Source organism: Manis pentadactyla, chromosome 6 (genome assembly GCF_030020395.1).
Source record: "Manis pentadactyla isolate mManPen7 chromosome 6, mManPen7.hap1, whole genome shotgun sequence".
Taxonomy (NCBI): domain Eukaryota; kingdom Metazoa; phylum Chordata; class Mammalia; order Pholidota; family Manidae; genus Manis; species Manis pentadactyla.
In genome coordinates this window covers 17118670-17138884 of record NC_080024.1, presented here as the reverse complement: position 1 = coordinate 17138884, position 20215 = coordinate 17118670, and the positions used below count along the sequence as shown (strand labels likewise).

Genomic DNA, 20215 nt, shown 5'->3' with positions numbered 1-20215 from the left:
TTCTTCCTTTCCAGGTGGCCCTGGAGGCACCCTGTGGGACCAGTGGGTGACACATTTTCTTTTATTGCCCATTTAGAGGTGGCAAGCCTTCCCAGCTGACAGCAGAAGTCCCCTTTCTGACCAGGCCACCCTCCCCAAGTATGTAGTAGAATTTCAAGAAAGGCTCAGATTCTTTGGCCCTCACTCTTGGGTCCCCACAACTGGGGATCTTGGGGTTTCCCCAGGCAGCAGCCATTCCCCTTATGCAAGACTCACCACCTAATACTCCACAGCAAATCTGGGACCAGACTAAGTTACAACTTGACTGAAAGAATGGGGGCACATAGTGAAAACCTGTAAAAACATACTCCCAAGGCCATAGCCTGAGCCCATCCACACGTTTCCTTAGTTCAAGGCCAATGGCCAGTCTCAGAGGCCTGCCTCTTCCATGCAGTGGCACAAATCCGCCCTACCCAGGCCCCAAATTCATCAGGCCCGTGAGGAAGAAGCTAGGTACTTCTCCCCCTTCTCTCCAGACACCTGCAGAAATACCCTTCCCGCCATGGGACAAGCCCCTTTCCATTGTCAAGCAGGGCAGTTTAGCTCCCCACCAGCTCTCTCTTCCAGATAAGCACTTGGCTTCACCTTCAATGGCCAAAGGACCTAGATTGTATTTTTCCCAAAGCAAGGCAGCAGCCTGCGGTGAGGAGGAATCTCAAGCCTCTATCTTGGGGGGAGAGAGGTTTGTGAAATAGTATTTTGCCCACTTCCAGCCTTTGAAAGTCAAACATACTAGAGGGGAGCCTCAGCAGAGCACAGGCGAGGTGTAGGGGGGCCTGTGCTTGGCTCACCGGTTCCTTTGCCCCCTGTGCAGGGCAGATGGTACATGTCCTGTTTTGCATGTGAGGGAACTGAGTCTTGGCAAAGTTAATAGGCCCTAACTCCCAAAGGCCCAAGGCTCTTTTTACTTCATTTCTACATACACCTTTGTCCAAAGACAACTCTTGACATGCAGATGAGGGCTCCTCTGGGACCATACAGGGTGGAGGGTTCTGGGGGCTGGAGTGGGGGGAAGAAAGGGAGAAAGAGCCCCACGTCCCCGGATGGGTACCTATGGTGACATGGCACAGGCCCAGTCTAAGGCTGTTATCACAGTTCAGCTATTTTGCTTAAGGTGTGGCAGGAACTTTGCCTCATTCTGTCCTAACCTCGGTCTTGCATCATACATTATTCCTGAAGCTGAAGAACACGAAGCTCTGCCCAAGAGCCCCAAGAGCCGAGAGGGAGAGGCAATAAAGAGACTGAGTGTCCTAACTTCGAATCCTAACTCCACCACTTACAGTCCTGTTGCCTTAGGCAATTTCTGTGCCTCTTCTCTAAAATGGGGCTAAAAATGTGTTAGTGTTGTTGTGAAGATAAAATAAGTTAATGTATGTCTGCACCTTGGAGACTGCCAGCCATACAGAAAGCGCAGCTTAGAGAAACTACTGCCTTGTTTCTAGTGACTGTTCAAACCTGGGAGAGCCTGCCTCAACAGCCTGGCCCCCCATCACATTCTCTGTATCTCCTGAGAAACAGCAGCCCTGGCTCCAGACTAAGGCTGGCGCTGGAGTCTGGAAGCAGAGCAGACCAAAATGTGTAGGAGTCCAGGTTGCAGCTGCACACACGACACACTAACTTTATTCACACTCATACAAAAGTAGACTTTTCTAGAAATGTTCTCTTCTGGTAGAGGGAGAGATCTGAGTGGCATGTGGCGGGAGGGCTGGGGGAAGAGGCCTGGGGTGGGGGTGGGGAGCCAGAGTATGGGCCACAGAGGCAGGACAGCAGGCAGCAGGGGCTGGCAAAGCGTGAGGAGCGGGGTGTGGCCGCCCCTCCACTCTAGTATGTCCACATTGAAGGTGGGGGGCATCCACATAGACTTGTTGGGAGCCAGAAGGGTGGAAGATGGGGCTGGGAACTCAGGCAGGAGAAGGCTCTGGGTGGACTTGCTGCCCATGACTTGCCTCTCTTCCTGGATGTCCGCCAGCTCCCTCATGGGATGCCCCAGGGCTGCCCTGGGCTCTGGCATGAGAGGCTGGGCAGGTTGGCCCTTCCCCCTTCCCCTTCCTTACACAGTCCTCTTGGAAGGGCTGGACATGCCCAAGAGGGGCCCAGGGGGAAGAAGCAAGGGGGGGGTAGTGAGGAGTGGGTACACAGATAGATGATCACAGAGGCGAAGAAGGAGCAGAGGCTGGGCTGCCCAAGGAGGGGCCCCAGGGGTCTCACTGGGGCAGGGCCTTGAGGATGGCATTCACCTCCTCTGCCACAGCTGTCAGGGCAAATTCAAACTGGTCCTGGGGGAGGGCAGTGGGAGGAGGGTCACAGGGAGGCTTGGCCTCTGCTCCTGTCCCAGGGGGCTTTTGGGAGTGGGAGCTGGGGAAGTCACTTGGGAGAGGGGGAGTCCTCCTGGGGGAGGCATACAAGCAGGCTGCTGCTGGTTTCCTTGGGGAAGGGTGACAGCTAGGGTTGGGGCAGGGAGGGACAGTCACCTTAGAGCGGACAAGGCCAGGCCGCTGGTCACGGACATGCTCCAGGGTGGCAGCGATGTCAATTTCCTTTACTCCTGGAAGGGGGTGGGGCACAGGGCTGCTCAGGGGGTGTCCAGAGGAGGAGACCCAGAAAGCCTGGGGCATCCTGGGGTGGGAGACTTGGAGGATTGGGCAAAGAATGGGTGACAGCCTGGCCCTCCACGAAGTCCTGTGGCCCAGGGGCTGGGCTGTGGGCACCGTGGGGAAGGCCCTCACCTTTCGCCATGCGGTTCAGTACCATGTCGATGAGGATGTAGGTACCAGTCCTCCCTGCACCATCGCTGAAACAGGAGATGGTGACAGGCTCAGCTCAGGACCCAGCGGGAAGGGGGTAGGGACATGGAGGTTGGGGGTAGGGAGGACACTGGTGGGGCCATTAGGATTGGCTTGAGGAGGGTATGAGTGAACCAAGGATGAGGGATTGGTCACAGCACCTGAGCCCTGGGACTTGGGCTTGAGTGGGGAGCCTGTGATCCATGGGTGTCATTTGGGCAGCGAGCCAAAAGAAAAGGAGAGCCCTGGCTCAGCCCAAAGCAGGAGGCAGCCAGAGGAAATGGTGATGACCCTTTGGACTATGTGGCCAGCCAGGCTTTTGTTCAGCAAAGTTTGTGTGTGAATGATAATGATAAATATTTTCAACTTTGTGGGCCATATCTAATCTGTTGCACATTCTTTTTTTTTTGTTTTCCCTTTGGCCATTTAAAAATGTGAACACTATTCTTAGCTCATGGGTTATTAAGAAAACACAGATGGTATGCTGAACTTGGCTCAACGGCTGTGGATTGCTGGCCCTGAGGGGCCAGGCAGACACGTGCACGGGAGGTGTCCACAGGGAGGAGAACCAGAGAGGGGGTTAATCAGAAGCACCACACCACAGGGCCCTCTAGCCTGGGCAGCAGGCCCCCTGCCATCCCCGCTCCCTCCCGCTGCCCCTCCCCACACCTGCAGTGGACGATGATGGGGCAGGAGCGGCCACGGTAGCACTTGTTCACCTTCCTGCAACCAGAAATGGGTGTGAGGGCCAGGGGCCTCCCACGGAGGGAAAAGGAACATTTGTGGGCCTCTCTTCCTTTTCTCCCACATGCCCAAGACAGAGGAGGGAAGAGGGCAGGATGGAGAGTCCAGGCTGGAGGCAAAGAACCAGACATGGTTCTGGATGGCACTGGGCGTGTCTTGTCCCTTATGAGCTATGAGTCCAAGCTGTGCCCCTAGAACAACTGACTTGACCTCTTTGAACCTCAGTTTTCTTACCTGGAAAATGGGGGTGCTAATAATAGTAATCTTCTTAGGGTTCTTAACATGATTAAGTGAGATAAGCCATGTAAAGAACTAAGTGCAGCGTCTGGCACACGGTAAGGGCTGAATAAATGGTAGTACTGTTAATAATAAAACACAGTAATATTAATACCACCTCTACCAGAGGTATAGGTTGGATAGGCTTTCTGGTGACCTCAAGGATATCATTCTTGCCACATTCCTGCTCTGCCCCTCAATCCTCCTCTACAACCGCCCAGGCTGTTCCTTTCCCCACTCGGGCTCCTTGTGATCCTCCTCAGCAGTGAGATCAGGTAGCCATGGAACACAAAGTTCCTCTGGCCAGAGAAGGACAACCCCTCAGCTCTGTGGTTGGGTCATATTCAGACTTGGGGTCCACTTGGACCTCAGATTTTTCTCTGCTGCTCTGACCACAGTTCAACAGTGAGCAGGGGGGTTCTCCCTCCTTCACTAGGCCCAGTCTAACCTGCCCTTGTCCCTTACGACTTTCCTGCTTTGAGGGTCACCTGCAGAACCTTGATACCCCCAGTGGGCCAGAACTAGGGAGGACCTTCTTAGGGGTTGTTGGATTGTTTCAGGGAGAACTTGGAACTTGGTGATTCTCCTGGATTCCCCACACTTGCATGGGCCAGGTGACTTAGAATGGTTTTATAGGAGTCCACATGGTTTTCTAGCACATTGTCCAGAGGGCTGGGGTTGAACAGAGGTTACAACAGTGGTTCTCAATTGTTTAACGCTAATGACAATAAATAGTATCTAGAATTAATTAAGCCCTTGCTATGTGCTAGGTACTCGAACTAAATTTTACAGACTTTAGCCCATTGACTCTTGTAACAACCCCCTGAAAAATGGGTCATCATCCTCATTCCACAGGTAAGGAAACAGATGAAGGCCAAGGAACTTGCTTGGGGTCACTTCCTGGGACTTAGAAAAATTATTTTGCCTTCCCTCTGGTGGGCTTTCACCAAGCTATATTTATTAATTAATAATAATTATTATATACAGCAATTAATTTGTTCTGGGTGTCTAATGACACCTGAGTGTACATAATTCCAGCCTATAGCAAAGGAACAGAACCTTTCTGGCTTACCTGTGCAGCCTTAAGACAGGTCCATGCACTATATATGCACTTCTCTAAGGATTTTTAAAATGTGGAAAACAAGACATAGCTCTGATACCCATGGCATCGCTTTTGAGAAGCCTGTGCCTTGGGCCCCAGGGACCCCAGGTAGAAACCATTGTCCAGAGGCTCAGAAACTGTCCCCAGATTCCCACCCTGGCTCTCTCCTCTGCTCCCTGCCCAGCACCTGGAGACCTCAGCCAGCCTGGCAAGGGGCAGGAAGCAGGAGGGGGCTGCAGTGTGGGCGAGGCTCCTGCCAGTGGTGGCAGGCTTCACTTGTCTGGGGAGAGGAAAGGCCAGGGGCTGCTGGAGGCTTGGGCCTGGCTGTGGTTTCAGGTAAGTCCCTCAGTCAGCTTCCTGTTCCAGCCCCCGCCCACTTCCACTGAGTCCCCAGACTCCAGAGATCCCCCCATACCTCTTTTGATAGCATTTGTCTTTGCCCTCAGTTCCCCCAGCCCCCAGCTCTCCCAGCAGCCTTCCAGGTGGTCCCTGGGCCCACATATTCTGATTGTCCTGTTCATGCAGCAGCCACACCTGCCAATGATCACTTTTGTGACTATGCAACTGGAGTGAGAATACTAGCTGCAGACCACAAAAATGACACTGGCAGCTGTGAGAGGGAAAGAGAGAGACAGAGGCGGTGGGGAGGCGAAAGACAGGGATGGGGAGACAGGCAGATGGAGGGACAGACAGAGAGAGGTAGAGATAAATAGGGAGAGGTGGGAGGGAGGTGGAGAAAAAGAAGGAAGAGAAACAAAGAGAGGAGAAGAGGCTCAACAGGAAAGAGGTGCTGAGAGGGAGAGAGACAGAGAGACAGAGAGAGATGGAGAGAGATAAAGAGATGAGGGGAGTGGGGGAGAGAGAAGAGAGATGGAAGGGAGAGGGAAAGAGGAGGAAAGACAGAGAGAAATAAAAACAGAGGCAAAAAGAGAGGAGTAAAAGGGAGCTGGGTGGGAGGGGGCAGGAGATGGGGGGACAAGCAGACAGAATGTGCTGGAGGCCCGAGCAAGCAGGACAGGAGGCAACGGAAAGGAGAGACAGGAGGCAGGGGTCAAGCAGAGGGAGAGAAGGACAGAGGGATGGAGCCAGGAGTAAGGTGAGTACTGTTTGGGGGAAGGAGATGGAGAAGGAGCCAGACTCCAGAGGCAGGGAGAAAAAGAGGCAAGAGAGGGAGACAGCAGAAACGCATCTGGATCGCAGGGGTGGGGGGTGGGCACAGCAAGACAGGGATCCCGTCCTGGTCTGGAGTCGGGACGGGGCGCGGGAGGCCAGAAGCAGTGGCTCCAGGTCTGGTGGAGGTCTGCATCCCACGACCTGGGGCCCCAGAAGGACCTGGCGGGCTGGAGTTGGTGGGGAGCCTTGCTCCTGCGATGCTCCCTCCCCAGCTCCTCGGAGCCTCCGTGGAGGCTTCCCCACTACCCAGACTGCCCCAGACCGGCGCCCCTGCCCCTCGCGGGGCTCGGGGCGCTCACCTGCGGAAGTCCAGCAGGGGCCGCGTGGAGGCCGGAGTGCCCTCTGCCGGCCAGCTGAGGAAGTGGAACTGTGTGAGCGTGCGTGTCTCCTGGGTCTGCACGTTCTTCAGGTAGAAGCTCCGCACCAGGAAGTCCTCGCACCAGATGTGCTCCGATACCAGGTTTACCTGCGGAGGAACTCGTCAGGGCCTCTCCACATCTACGTGCATGTTCCTCGGCCTCTCCAAATCCTCGAGCCTCCTAAGCCAGTTCAAATTCTAAATCCTTCAGGACGTTTATGAATCTCCTGCTCCACTGTCCCATCTGTCCCCAAGAACCTTAGTTGTCTGTCACTTATCTACTGTTCAGGACAACTGGTAGCTTTTCCATCTAGACACAACTACCGTGAGCTTCCTGGGGACAGAATTTCTCCTTCTTCTTCCTCACAGTTCAGCAAAGTGTCTGTGCTACAAACACACCATGAACTTTGACAAAATTCAGTATTTTTATTTGATTTTTCAGATCAAACAATCATGAGCAAGACCAATAAATTTTTAAAAACTAAAAAAAAAAAAGGCTGTGGCATGAGTGCACCTCTCATAATAATAATAATAATAATAATAATAATAATAATAAAACTACTATCCAGTGCCCATCTGGTAATGAGAAGCTTCTGTTGTGTTCTTAATGTCTCTTGTTTAACTGGGAGATCACCTACATTTGTTGGGAATCTGTTTCTTCTCTCCCTGCTTTGCCTATGCTCAGCACCCCCTACCTATCCTTCCTCTCTTCTAATGGAAAAGTTTATTTCTGTATTAATAAGCAACATATATGACTGATGGTATTTCTTTCTCTGCTTTGGCCTCCAGGAAATTCAGAGCTAAGTTAGGCTCAATTAAAGTAGGTCTTAATCTTGGTCTTTGGGTATACTTACTACTCTTTACTCTTAGCCTTTTACCTCAGTTTCAGTGGTTTATAGTTTTATTTCTGCACCTTTCATAATAGGTCCTTACAAATGCTTTATGGCCCTAGACTGGACACACACACACATGTATGTATGTGAAAATATGTGTGTCCATATATATGTTTACATACATATATATTCATGCATGTATGAATGGCCCACCATCCACTTTCCCTCCTCCCATTGTCCCCCAGCTGTGGGGTCCAGCTGACCTCATATACGTGGTAGAGGGAAGAGCCCTCATCTGGCCAGTAGCGGTCACACTGCTTGACACCATCCTCCACCAGTGGGGTCAGCATGACGATGACAGTGCAGCCACTCTCCCACACCATCTAGGGACACAGATCCATGTAAGCTTCATTCTAACCTCCCTGGGACCTCGCTGGCCCTAGCTGCCCACAAGAGCCCCTGGTCCCTAGAGAAGCTCTCCCTCCAAGATCCTACCTGCCAGAAGTCTGCGATGGTGTGGGACAGCGGGCCCTGTGTGGCTATGTAGGCTGGCATCCGAGGGTCATGCTCAATCTAAGGGTAGGTAAGACACATCGTGAGCCAGAATGGAAGATGCCACTATAGAGAGGGTTGATCAAAGGGAGTAGGCCAGGGTCTAAGGGAGCCTGAGAACCCCCCAATCCCATGTTAGGAGATCAGACCCCACGATTCCAGATCCTCATGTGGGGTGGGTGCCCTGCCTGTCCCATCACCCTGTCCGCTCACCTGCTCTGGGCCCAGGTGACTATATAAGGAAATACGGTTTATGGGGGCGGGATAAAAATGGGGCAGAGGTGGGGGCTGGAGCCAGGGCCACTCACAATGGGGCTGGCATTGATGTAATCACTCCGTGAAGGGCTGCTCTCCACCTTCAGCTTGATGCGAGCGTGGTCATCTGCACAGACCCCACATCCCACCCAATTGCCCCTCCAGTCACTGGGGTCCTGGCACCTCAGTCAATCAGCCTGAGCCAGGAGCCCAGCCCTTTCCCCCAAGCCCTCCAGAGCTCCCAGCACAGACAGCGCTGGGCGGGGATGGCCAGCAGGACTCACTCACAGGGCAGGAAGTCGGGGTGGCGGTTCTTTTTGATGTTGCCCTCTTCCTGGGCCGTGGTGCAAGTGTCGGGCTCCGCCTGGTAGGCACACAGGGCCTGCCACTCCTTGGCCAAGCGGTCCCGGTTCCGTAGGTGGTCCTCCATGTATGCCTGCAGGGGCACCACAGCAGGGTCTGGCTACATTGACAGCCCTGCCTTTCCCACCATCCTGGTCCCTCATCCTGCTGGGCCCAGGCCCTGTCCTGACCAGAATCATGTGTCCTGTAGAGATGTCCATGTTGGCCTGGGCGGGCTCCTCGCACCAGGATGGGGTGCTGCTGTGGGAGCTGGGGCTTGCCTGGGCTGCATCGCTGAACTGGGAGGACACGCTGCTCACCCGAGAAGGCTCAGGCGGACCCTCTGCCCGGCTGAACAGGGACTTTGTGGCCACGTGCTGGCGGCACAGGTCCTGCAGAAGAAGAAAAGGTCCGAGGTCCAAGGTCCCCTGAAGCCTTTTCAACAGAGTCCTGGATTCAATCCTGGATTCCTGGGCTCGTCCTTGATTGATTTAGAATGCAAACCATCTCCTCTGGGGTAGGATCTCCTGCCCTGGCCCTCATCCTTATCTGGGCTGTTCTTCTTGGATATTGCCTAGGACAACCTCAGATATTACAGAATGGAATCCCAGAACCCCAGAATCAAAGCACTGGGGAGAACTTTAAGAACCATCTGCTCCCAATTCCCATCCATTCAAAATGCCACACAGCATACCCACTGTGGCTTCTCTAGCTCCTGCCTGGACATTCCCAGGGAAGGGTGTGCGCTCTCCATCCAACTCCCCACCCACACTGTATGCGAGACCCAGACTCCCAAGCCCCTTCCATAACCTCCACCAACAAGCTTCTGGGGTTGCACACCTGGTACTCAAAGGTAGTGTCCCCATGGGCTCCCTCAGGTCCCAGGGCTGCCAGGCGCTCCTTGTCCCGCTGCCGCACATGCTGCCGCACACACAGAGCCACTGCAAGAGCCACTAGCAGTCCAGTCACACCTGCCACGGCCACCAGAGTGAGCAGCACCGAGCGCATGGGAGACGTGCCTCGGGCTGGTCGGGGAAGCACTGCAGCTGCCTCCTCCCTCTGTGGGAACAAGGTTGGAATCAAGGGGGACAGTGGCAGGAGTGGATTTAGGAGCTCTCCTCACCCTGTCCCATGGCACAGTCCCTGAGGATACCTACTGCGGCAGAGCTGGGGGTGGGGGTGGGGGGCAAGAGCATGGAGTACAGGCAGAAGGGCTCAGATAGACCCAAGATCCTCTTTCTCACTCCCCATCAGACCAACTCAACCACACTGCACTGTACGAGACTTAGTGACTGACCCATTTAGGAGGTTGTGCATTTAACAATGTAGAAAACTGTAGAAAGACCCAAGGAATTAAATAGTAGAATGTGAGGCATCAGTGTTGGGTGAAGAATAGAAACATATTTTGAGTTTAATGTCCATTCTGCTTAGGATTTTCCCTTGGAATTTAGAGACTGCTCCAGAAGGCTGTGGACATCTCAGATATTCTTCCAAGATTGCTGCCCCCCTATAAAAGGCGGGTCCCGCAGGGAGGCCATCTGCTGGGGCCGCTGGAGCCATCTACTGGTCAGAAGGGAAATTGCATGGGGGGGCTTTGGTCCAGGCAATGGCCCACCAGGTATATGAGCGCAAGCTCTGGTTCTCCTGTCAAATTTGCCTCTATGTGGGTAATATTAGCCCTTTGGGGTTTTGACTGATTCTCCAGTTAGCTCATACCTGCCCCACTCCTGTCTGCAAGATCTGGAGCCCTGTCTGTGCTTCCAGTTCGGACTTCACCAGCCCTGCAGGGAGGACATAGGTCAGACTCTCTGCAGCCCCATGTAGTCTCCACACTGTATCTTGCTATGCCAGGTGGCAGGCAAGAACCATGTGGGCTGGGAATATTTTAAGGGGAGCATCAGCTACTGGCCTTGCTATATTCTACTAGGGCTGGGGTTGGGGCCAGGCAGCATTTACCAGCTTGCTGGGTCACATCAGCCAAAGACACGTTCTGTTCATTGTGCCGGATGCGGAAAGTGAGGGCTGGTCCCACCACACTGCCAAATAGGAACTATGTCACTGCCTCACCCACCATAGACAGCAGACTCTAAAAGGCCAGCTTTGGCCCTCTCCCCATCAGAAATGGGGCTGGAGATGATCAGAGATCCCCTACATGGGCATACTGGGTAGGGCTAGGCATGTCAGAACCTTCAATGCAGCTGAGAGCATCTCTCACCCCATATTGGCCCCTTATCCAGTGGTTGTCTTCCCTTCCTCCCCTGAGCCCCTCCCGCCACTTCCTGCATCAGGCCACCTTCCAGATCCCTGCTGCCCCAGCCAGATGCCAGCCCCACCTGATGTTGATAAAGCTGCCTGAGGACACGTGCACATGCTCAGCCAGGATCTCCAGCAGCTTCACTCCCACAGCCAGACTCAGGGGCCTGGAGGTGGGGATCAGACAGAAGAAGGAAGTGGAGAACACCTTGGCCACTTTCTTGAAACAAGCCACCTTCAGGGGTACAGAGCAGCCCACTGCCCTGTCTACTTCACATCTGGATTTCTGCTCTCAGCACTCTATCAGGCAGGCCAGCCCAACCCTCAGGGGACTGGAAGGCTTCCCCAGGCTGAAGCCCTTACTTCTGGTCAGTGACAATGTAGCCATACTCCTCTGCGGAGGGCCGAGTTGAGGGCTGCCTCACCACTGTGGGCTGACTCTGGCCCAGTGGACTTTTCTTCTCCAGCAGCACAGGTGTGGCAGAGGGGTCAGCAGCTCCGGGGGGCTCAGTGGGTCCAGAGATCAGCACTTGCTGGGCTTTACTGGAGGTGGAGCTGGCTGTGGAGTATCCAGGCAGGGTGAGTGTGGGGGACGGAGGCTCTGCTGTGTCTCCACCCTGTACCTGCTCCTCCATGGTCTGTTTAGAAGAGAAGATAGAGGTGTGGTCTCTGGACAGTGGAGGAGCACGGGGGAGGGGGGCCTACTCCTGGACTTGAGCTCCCTGTAGAGGAGCTCAGGACTTAATTCTTTCTAGCCCCAGGGCCCAGGGCAGCACTGGGCACAAACAGGGCACCCAGAAAGGTAAGCCAAGTGGGTGAATGAGTGAATAAAGGATTGAATGAGTAGAACACGATCAGTAACAATCCACAAGATGGGCTGGAGTGGGATAACATCCAAAGTGAGGGACATTGGGGTTAGGGGAGAAGATGAACAGGCAGGCATGGTTTTTAGACTTTTGTTAAGCCCACAAAATCTTTTCGGTCCAACATGAATCAGATATAGCTGCTCAAGCTATGAGGTGGGGGGCAGGGGCGGGAGGGGCAGGGGCAGGAGTCTGCAGCTCCACTGAGGATCATCAGATCTGAAGTGATTGTAGTGGAGGCGGTGCAAAGCTGTTTCTAGTCCCAGCTCTGCTCTCAACTTGAAGCAAGACCTCAGGCAAAGACTTGCCGTTTGGGCCTTGGTTCCCTTAGAATGAGGAGTTGGAGGATGCAGATGCTGGGTCCTGATCCTGAGGTTTAGATTTTGGCAAGGGGATGTGTTGCCATGGGGCACTTAGAGGTCAGGGAGGTGCCACAAACTTACTTTCTTGATGTCAGCTCCAGTATTTACAACCCCTCCTATAGAGATAGGAAAACAAGACTCTGGGCAAAGGGCCAAGGCTAAGGTCCACACAACACAGGTGGGAGAAAGGGTCTGAGGCCCTGGATCTGTTACATTTGCTGTAGCCTCTCTCCCCTGTCAGTGACCAGCACCTGTCATTGGTCTCATCCTAGGCATGGCCTTGTGCCTTTTCGCTTCTGCCTTATAATTCCTTGTTCTCTCAATGCCTCCTTCTGTTATTGACCACACCTCTCAAAGCTGTTCTTTGTTCAGACCTCCTCTCCCCATGAATTACTGGCTTCTATGCATTGCCTCCACCCTTCCTGAGGTCCTCATTATCATCAGCCCCCTTCCCTGGTGCCTTGTGATCCCTCCTCACAGCCCATGGGCCTTTTTCCATTGCTTCCACCCTCCAGTTCTCTTCTGACCCTACTCCTCAGCCCACCACTCCAATCTATTGCTCCCTGCTCTTTGCTGGCAACGACTCTGTGTCTCTTGTCTCAAAAGAACTCCCTTCCTGGATCCTGACGCTTCCCCTCTAGGCTGCTTCCTGTGGTCTTAGAGGTGGGGCAAGAGGCCTCCACGGAGTTAGTAGCTGCTAGTCTCTTTGCCTGGACACTCACCCAGATTCCGTCCTGCTCCCTTGGGCAGCAGCTGTAGCAGGGTTGAGAGGGTGGAGAGCTGCTCAGGGGTCAGCTGGCGCAACTCCACCCCATAGCCTGCCAGCACAGCTGCCAGTCTCTGCAGGGTTACATCTGCCGGGGGGAGCCAGATGCAGAGCTTAGGGCTGGGGGCTGGATGAACTTATGGGATGTATTGAGGGGTGGGAGGAGTCTAGCGTTTTCAGAGCTTCTTCTCAATTACCAGGACCCTGATGCCCTCCTCTTCTAGCCCTTGTCCACACTTTGGGGGGAAGACCTTTGGGGGTCAAGACTAACTCATAACTCAGGCCACCAGGGACATTTTGACTGTCCAGAAAAAGAAGAGTCACATCATCCCTATGCTCACTGTATCCCCACTGCCTACCTATTGGCTGGCATAGATCAGGTTGTCAGTAAGGCATTAGTTAAAACGTAGGAATGAACTTGAAGGGCAAAGTAACAAATGCGTGGTCAGTCAGGAAGAAGCTCCAAAAGGAGCCCCCACAGGCATGGACGGATGCTGAGGACTGTTACCTGGCTGCTCTGCCGGAGAAGGAGGCTTCTCCCTGGGATCCTCTAGTCCTTCCTCCTCATAGCTCTCTGTGGGGTCCTCTGCATGGCTGCTACCCCCTTGCTCTGGCAGCCTCGGGGCCTTGGCCCTGCTGGGCACTGGTGGCTCCTGGGCCAGGTAGAGCAGCCCTGACTCCTGGAAAAGCTGAGCAGGTGAAGGCCCTGGAGGGTCCCCGTAGGACTGGCCAGGGTGAGCCCCAAACGTGCTCTTGGAGGCAGTTCTGCTGAAGAGGGCAGGGGGTCCAGCCTTGGGGAGGGGGCTGACACTGACCATCCCTGGAGAGCTCTCTGGGCCCCGGGAGCCATCACGGGAGGCAAACTGTGGGAAACCAGAGATCCAGGTAAGGGCAGAAGTCAGGGCAGAGGTGGAGGGTAAGGGCAGGGCCAGTGTCTAGGGCTCACCTGATGGAACAGGTAGGGCTGCAGCACGGCAGGCTCATAACTCAGGGCAGAGTGGGGGGGCTGTGGGGGCAGCAGCAGATGCTCCAAAAGAGGGGGCAGCAGCTCAGCCTGCAGGGGGGACAGTGGGGAGCCTACCCCAGCTCCGCCCCCGCCCACTGGAGGGCGAGGAAGCCGGTGCTGGGCTGCAGGGGGGGAACCAGTGGGGATGCCCTGTAAAAGCAGCTCCCCAGCGGGACCTGGTCTTCTGGGCACCAAGCCAGATCTGGGGAGGAAAGCAAAGTGTGTGTGTGTTGGTTGTGTAGGGGGAAAAGGCATACAAACCCTATGAGGCAGAGATGTAGGGACCAGACAGGCTCAGCAGTTTAGAGTAAGCCTGACCTCTCAAAAAATGAGGTAGCCCCAAGAGAGGAGAGAGTAGCATGGGGGAGGACCAGAGGGCCAAGCCTGGGGCAGAGTCATCACCAGCCCGGTGAGCGTGTCTGGGTCCCTGAAACACAGCGGCAGAAGCTAGGGAAGCATGAGCCTAGGGACGGAGAAGGGGAGAGCGGGAGCAGGGGAAGGCAGCCAGGAGTGTCTGGAGATGAACTGTGGCTTCAGCTTGCCCCCCTCCCTGTGTGCATGGCCCTACACCTGGCTCTCCAAGTACCTTTTCAAACATTCAATACTGTGGCCCCCTTACTGTGCCTAACACCTGCTCCACTCTGCCTTCTTCATCCTGGTATCATCTGAGCCCCATGGCCCTCATTTACTTTTCTCTGCCTTACAGAGTTTGAACAATGCCATCAGAAACCTTAATCACAAAAAGATGATGGTATATTCACAATCCCATATAGAAATGAACCGAACATTAAAAAACTTCAGTCCAACAAAATTCTAATTTGCCCCATGATGATTACTTTGATGCTTCTTTTAAAGTATCAAATGCCCAGTTTTTTCAAAACATTAAAAACATGTCCCTGTTTTGCTGGATCCCCAGGAATGAACTCAGCTGCTACAGAGTGTGAATGTGTCAGATGACCACTCCTGAACCTCTTTTATCTGTGCCTCAGCCTGCTGACCTTGGTGCCCATTTTCCTCCCCTTCCCTCTGACCAGCAGGCAGACCACAGACCCACCACCCTTACCATGTTAGAGTTGTTGAGAAAGGATGCCTACCTGTCCCTTGGGCGGGGCTCTAGGGGGCGAAGCCTGGGGATGCGCTCCATCTCCTGGGAGATCACATACTGAGTGAGGTCATCATGCCAGGACAATCCTGCCAGGGAACAGGACATGGTGAGATTGGTTCATAGTCTGAGGGCACAGTAACAGGGACCAGTGGAGACCAAAACTTCACTCCCCCCGCTGCAGTGTATTGAGTTTGGTAGAGCAGAGGGCAGTGGAGGGCGTCCTGAGACATGGTGAGTGATATGAGCTGTCCAGTTCCCAACTTGCAGGTACAGATTTTGGAGTCAGACTGCTTCCATTCACACTAGTTTTGAATCTTCTGCCATTTACTAATTTGACTTTCAGCAAATTGCTGACCCTGCATGAGACTCAATTCTCTCATCCGTAAAATGGGGTTTATACCCCCTAAGATTGCTGTGATAATTAAAATAACACAGTATAAAGTGGTTCAAATAGTACCTGTTGTATAGTGAACTTTAAATAGCTGCTATTATTATTATCATATTATTATTATTATTATCATCAGTATTATTCCTATTCTTCTTGTAGTTGGTCCTGAACCTTAGTTTTCTTTGTCAAGTGGGAATAATACATATTTCATGGGGCCGTGGTGGAGATCAAGTTCAACTGGGGAAATGAAAGTACTTAGAAAATTCTAGAGCACTATACACATTTTAAACATTCATCACCATCATCATCACCTTATCCTGAAGGAGACCTCCTGTTTGACACATTCCCCTTGTGAAACTGCTCTTCAGGAAAAGTCAGTCACCTATTCTAAAGAATAATCTCCTATTCACCACCCCAATTCCTTCTTCCTCACTTCTAGATTAATAGTCTGTGCTTCTCTTAACTCATATTCTGGCATCTACTAGCATCCATACTTGCCCTCTTGCCTATCAACACTGATGAACTATCTGTATTCCTGTTTAAGTTCCATTCCCCAACTTGAGTATTAGATTTCATCCCCTGCTACCTACTCTAGAACATCTTCTCTATTTTCTTCCCTATTTTCCTCCTCTATTTTCCCCTGTTCAGTGAATTATTCCCATTAGCATACAAACATGATGCAATTACTTCCATCTTAAAAAAACACTTCTTGAGCTCACATTCTCCTCCAGCTATCACCCCACTTCTTTGCTTTTCTTTGCAGAAAGACTCCTTATCTATACTGGCTGTATCCAATTCCTTTCCTCCCATTCCCTCTTTTCAGTCCTAATCCATCTATTCAGGATTTTATTCCCAGCTATTCTACCAAAACAGCTTTCATCAAGATCACCAGCGACTTAATCAAATCTAAATCCAATAGTCCATTCTCAGACTTATCTTACTTAACCTACCATCATCATTTGACACTGTTAACCCCTCTTTCCTCTGTGACACATTTTCACTTGGCTTCTAGGACACTAAACACTCTTGTTTTTCCTCCTATCTCACTGGCTGCCCCTTCTCAGTCTCCTATGTTGATTCTGCTCCTTCTTCTGGTCCTCTAAAATATCAGAATTCTGTAGGGCTCTTCCTAAAATATGCTCAATCCTTTGGTTATCTCATCTACTACATGAGTTTAATTAGCATCTGCATGCCATAGAATTCCAAATTGATATCTCCACTCCAGTCCTCATTCTCTCTCTCTCTCTAAAAAGTCTGATCTCATATACTCAATTTCCCACTCTACCTAAACAGACATCTTAAACTCAATATATTCAAAACTAACATCCCTCTCCCAAGTTGATACTTCTGCATATTTAATGACATCTCCATCAACCCAGTTGTTCAGACAATAAAGACAATAAAACCTGGGTGTCATCCTGACTCTTCTCTTTCTTTCATAGCCATATCCAATACTGCATGAAATAATGCTCACTACCTTAAAAATATATGCAGAATTCTGTCATTCCTCTCTACCTCCCTGCAACCACCCTGGTCCATGCTATCTTGTACATGAATTATTGTGGTAGCTTTTAATGTTCTCCCTGCTTCTACCCTTTACACGCTACAGTATACATTCCCAACATAGCAGCAAGCAAGATGCTGCATCCTTTCCCCCAGTAAACACCTGACTGCATCTTCCATTCTCCCTTTCCATCACTCCTCTACAGCTACACTGTAAAGGTGTTCCCCATGGTGTCTCATGGTAGGAATATGAGAAAATTCATATTCCTACTTCAGGGCTTCTGTTCTCTTTGGTCTGGAAAACACTCCCACCTCCTTGATGTCTTTGTTCAAATTTCATGCTCTCAATGAAGTCTACCTTGACCACTCAGTTTAATACTGCAGCTTCCTACCTCATCATCTCTGCTCCCTTTATCCTGTTGTAATAAATTTTCTTCCATGGCATTTATCACCTTCTAACATACTATATATTTTCTAATTTATATAGTGTCTTCTCTCCCTTCATATCCCAAATATAAGCCCCAATAGTCAGAGATCTTTATCTGTTTTAGTCCTGATACATCCTAAGCACCTAAATTTATGCTTGCCACATAGTAAGTACTCAATAACCATTTGTTGAATGAATGAATTGGATGAATAGGGTGTCCTCCTAGCTGAGGACTCCAGGATCATGGTTTTGGAGCACTCAGACAGTTCCAAGGAGTGGGCTGCTCCTACAGAGATGGATGGTGGCTCTTTCAGTGGCTTCTTTTAGAAGCCTCCTCTAGATTCCTCCAGAGTCCAAGTATGAACAGCCTTTCTCTAGGGTTCCACCCCTACTCCTGTCTTGCCCCCTTCTCCAGCAAGGTCTGGGAAGGTGAAGCTCCAGATGTGGCTGTGATAAGATTGTTTTATGAGGAGAAATCCTTGAGTCAGGTGACTCTCATTTCCCCATCCTTATCTAACCAAGTTTCAAATTCTCTTCTCCAGTGCACTTAGACCTCACCTTGGGACATGAGCTGTCGGAGCACACCTTGTAAGCGTTGAAGAACTGGGGAGGTGACTTGCAAAAGGGGCCGGGCCTGCCCCACTCCCACTTGGCACTGTCCAAACAAGCCATCTAAGAGCACAAAAGTGGTGTCAGCAGGGGGCTTGGACAAGATGCTTTCCAAAGTCCAGGTTGCAAATGGGCAACACTCTCTCCATTTTTTCTCTTGGCCTTAGAGAGCTCTGTTCCTCCAGGCCAGTACCTTTCTCTCCAAGCCCACTATCTCTTCTTCCTCCCAGGCCTCCCCCATACTTCTTTCTTATTGTGTCCCCTGTATTGTAAATCCTAGCCTGGGCCTTACTCACCCTGAATACAGACTTCAAGGTGAGAGCACAGTCTGCGGTCAAACAGGCAGCCTGTAGAGGGACAGGTGAGCAGAGGCTCAGACACCCACACATACAGAATGGTCAGATGGATGGACGGGTGGGGAGAGGGGGAAGCAGCTGGGTCCATTGTTTCATTCTAAGGAAGGCTTTAAGCTGGGAGGAAACTAGAGAAGAAGCCTAGAATTCTTAAGAGAAGGAAGCATAGGATCTGGCTTTGGATTTTAAGGATCTGCGTGCATGTCTGGATCCTTTCCCTGAAAGGCTCAGTTTGTTTAACTGAGTCTGGGGAGAAGAAGCCTTCGAGGTACACAGTGGTGGTGACAGTGGAGGATTATATACTTCTGTCCTCATACAATTACTTTGGGGGAGTTTCTGGCCAAATTCTGAGATAAAAGGGACTTTCCTTCCCAAACCTCCAAAAGCCTCCTAACTCTGATGGCCTGGGGCTCCAGAGAGATGGAAACCCTAGCACACCTCCCCTCCGTGTGGGAAAGGGATAATGATAGGGTGTCTCTAAGGCAGTGCTCCCCACTCTGTCCCTACAGTCGTTGGCCCCGTGCCACTGGCGCTGTCCGCGGTGCTGAAGTCCTCAGCCTGGCACCGCTGAGGCGTCTCCTGGAAGCAGTTAATAGGGGAGGGAGGGATGCCAGGGCCAGGAGTAGCCACAAGACATGACCCCTCCGCCCTTCCAGACTTTGGCTACCACCCTACCAACCTATAGCGCCACAGGAAGTACCCTGCATCGGTCTCCAAGCCCCGTAAGGAAGGAGGGCGCCAGACAGCTAGGCTGAGCCCCTTCCCCCACGCGCTCCCCCACCCTCCCCCCGGCTCATGAGTCAGCGTTGACAGTCTCTGTCCGCTCGGAAGTGAGTCAGCACTGGGCCTGGCTGTGAGGAGGGGGACTAGAGAAGACCCCTCCCTCTTGTCTCTCTTCTTCCCTCCCCCAGCTCCCCCTCTTATTGGAGATCAGATCCCAGCAGTCAGTGTCTCCAGATGTAAAGAGAAACCCTGGCCCCTTCCTCGGCCTGATCCTCTACGAGGAGCTGGGATCCCGATGCACGCGTCCCCAACTCTTACTGCTCAAAGATCGGGGTTCTCTCATCATCACCCTACCGCCACCCCCACGCCCCGGCCATCTCTCAGAGCCAGTCACCACTTCTTCAGAGCCTCGGGGGGACTTACTTCTCTCACGGGGTTGTAGCTAGTCTCAAAGTCCCTCTGTCCATAAGCTCCCCCATCCCTCCTCCCAAACCCGCAATCTTCCCCTGAGCCCGCTTCTCCTAGGTCCCGCCCCCGTATTCCCGGCCCCACCTCCAGGCCTACGCCCCTTTCCTCTCAGACGCCTTCTCATCTTCATCTCACAGAGCAGCCCCCTACCCTACTCCACACGCATATTCTACCTGAGCTTCCTACCTTCCTGAGACTCCCCCCGCCCCGAGTTTCGCTCTTCGCCCCCGCCCCCACCCCCATTTCCTCCTGACCGTGGGCACTAATGGCGCTGCAGCCTCCCGGCCGGCTGCTCAACAGCAGGAGGCAGAGGAGCACCCGGAGACCCCCGGATCCCCCGGGACCCCCAGGCCGCCGCGGGCGCCGCATCCTTGCCGGCTCCGCGCGCTCGTTGCCCTGCCAGAGCCGCAGCGGTGCTGGCCGGGGCTAGCCGAGAGGGGCCAAGGCGGGGCCTGCTACTCCCCACCCACCTACGAGGCGGGGTCTATACGCCCCTCTAGCTGCAACTCGGCCAACTCGCGGCGGGTGGTGACGACATCTCCACCCCCGGCTCTTAGGCTTATTTGCGTCATACCTGTCGTAAGGGCACTATCTTAGCGGGAGACCTACCCACCCTAGCCCTCCTCCACCAAATAGTAGACGCGTCACTAGAATTCCCACTTGGCCCCACCCCTTGTGACATATGCTTCTCCCCAAGGACTACCACATCCATCACCCAGTCCCAGGGTTGGCGAAAAGGGTTACAGTTGGGTGCAGGCGAGGAAAGAAGGGTGAGTAGATTGTATAAACCCTAAAATGGGGAGCATAAAAGTGAGTAGAATAGGTACCCACGCATCCCAGTTAATGGTCCTGGAGTCGTCCTTAAGAGCAGGAATGGTTATACGTGTGCGCGCCTGGAGTCCAGTTCTAGCAATGCCACCTACCAGGGGTGT

The 20215-nt window shown here is 52.7% G+C and overlaps 1 protein-coding gene across 6 annotated transcripts; it reads right to left on the bottom strand.

Annotated features, from left to right (window-relative positions):
• Positions 1–1618: 1618 nt before the first annotated feature.
• On the bottom strand, positions 1619–19734 carry PTPRN (protein tyrosine phosphatase receptor type N). Of its 6 annotated transcripts, none has more exons than XM_036914555.2 (23): positions 19538–19734; positions 18036–18086; positions 17689–17802; positions 14802–14898; positions 13648–13909; positions 13210–13564; positions 12658–12789; positions 12017–12051; positions 11074–11348; positions 10791–10877; positions 10414–10493; positions 10174–10238; positions 9298–9516; positions 8649–8849; positions 8404–8551; positions 8169–8242; positions 7804–7881; positions 7572–7691; positions 6417–6583; positions 3492–3545; positions 2766–2830; positions 2511–2668; positions 1620–2315 (listed from the first exon to the last, which is right to left on the bottom strand). In XM_036914555.2, the coding sequence occupies exons 1-23, from the start codon at positions 19650–19652 to the stop codon at positions 2244–2246; spliced, it is 3024 nt and encodes a 1007-aa protein (XP_036770450.2). In that variant the 5' UTR covers positions 19653–19734; the 3' UTR covers positions 1620–2243. The 6 variants fall into 6 exon arrangements, with proteins under 6 accessions (XP_036770459.2, XP_036770450.2, XP_036770469.2 ...); XM_036914574.2 differs by having other exon boundaries at positions 2511–2584; positions 19538–19733; XM_036914596.2 differs by lacking the exon at positions 19538–19734 and adding an exon at positions 19239–19325.
• Between the last annotated feature and the right edge of the window lie 481 nt (positions 19735–20215).

What these genes read in the sequence shown, in the direction of transcription:
- PTPRN (XM_036914555.2), bottom strand. Translation starts at nt 19,652, where the DNA reads ATGCGGCGCCCGCGGCGGCCTGGGGGTCCCGGGGGATCCGGGGGTCTC. An exon ending in CTGGAGCTGACATCAAGAAA is followed by an intron (nt 11,349 to 12,016) that starts GTAAGTTTGTGG and finishes TCTTCTAAACAG; the next exon opens with ACCATGGAGGAGCAGGTACA. An exon ending in ACACTACCTTTGAGTACCAG is followed by an intron (nt 8,850 to 9,297) that starts GTGTGCAACCCC and finishes CTTCTTCTGCAG; the next exon opens with GACCTGTGCCGCCAGCACGT.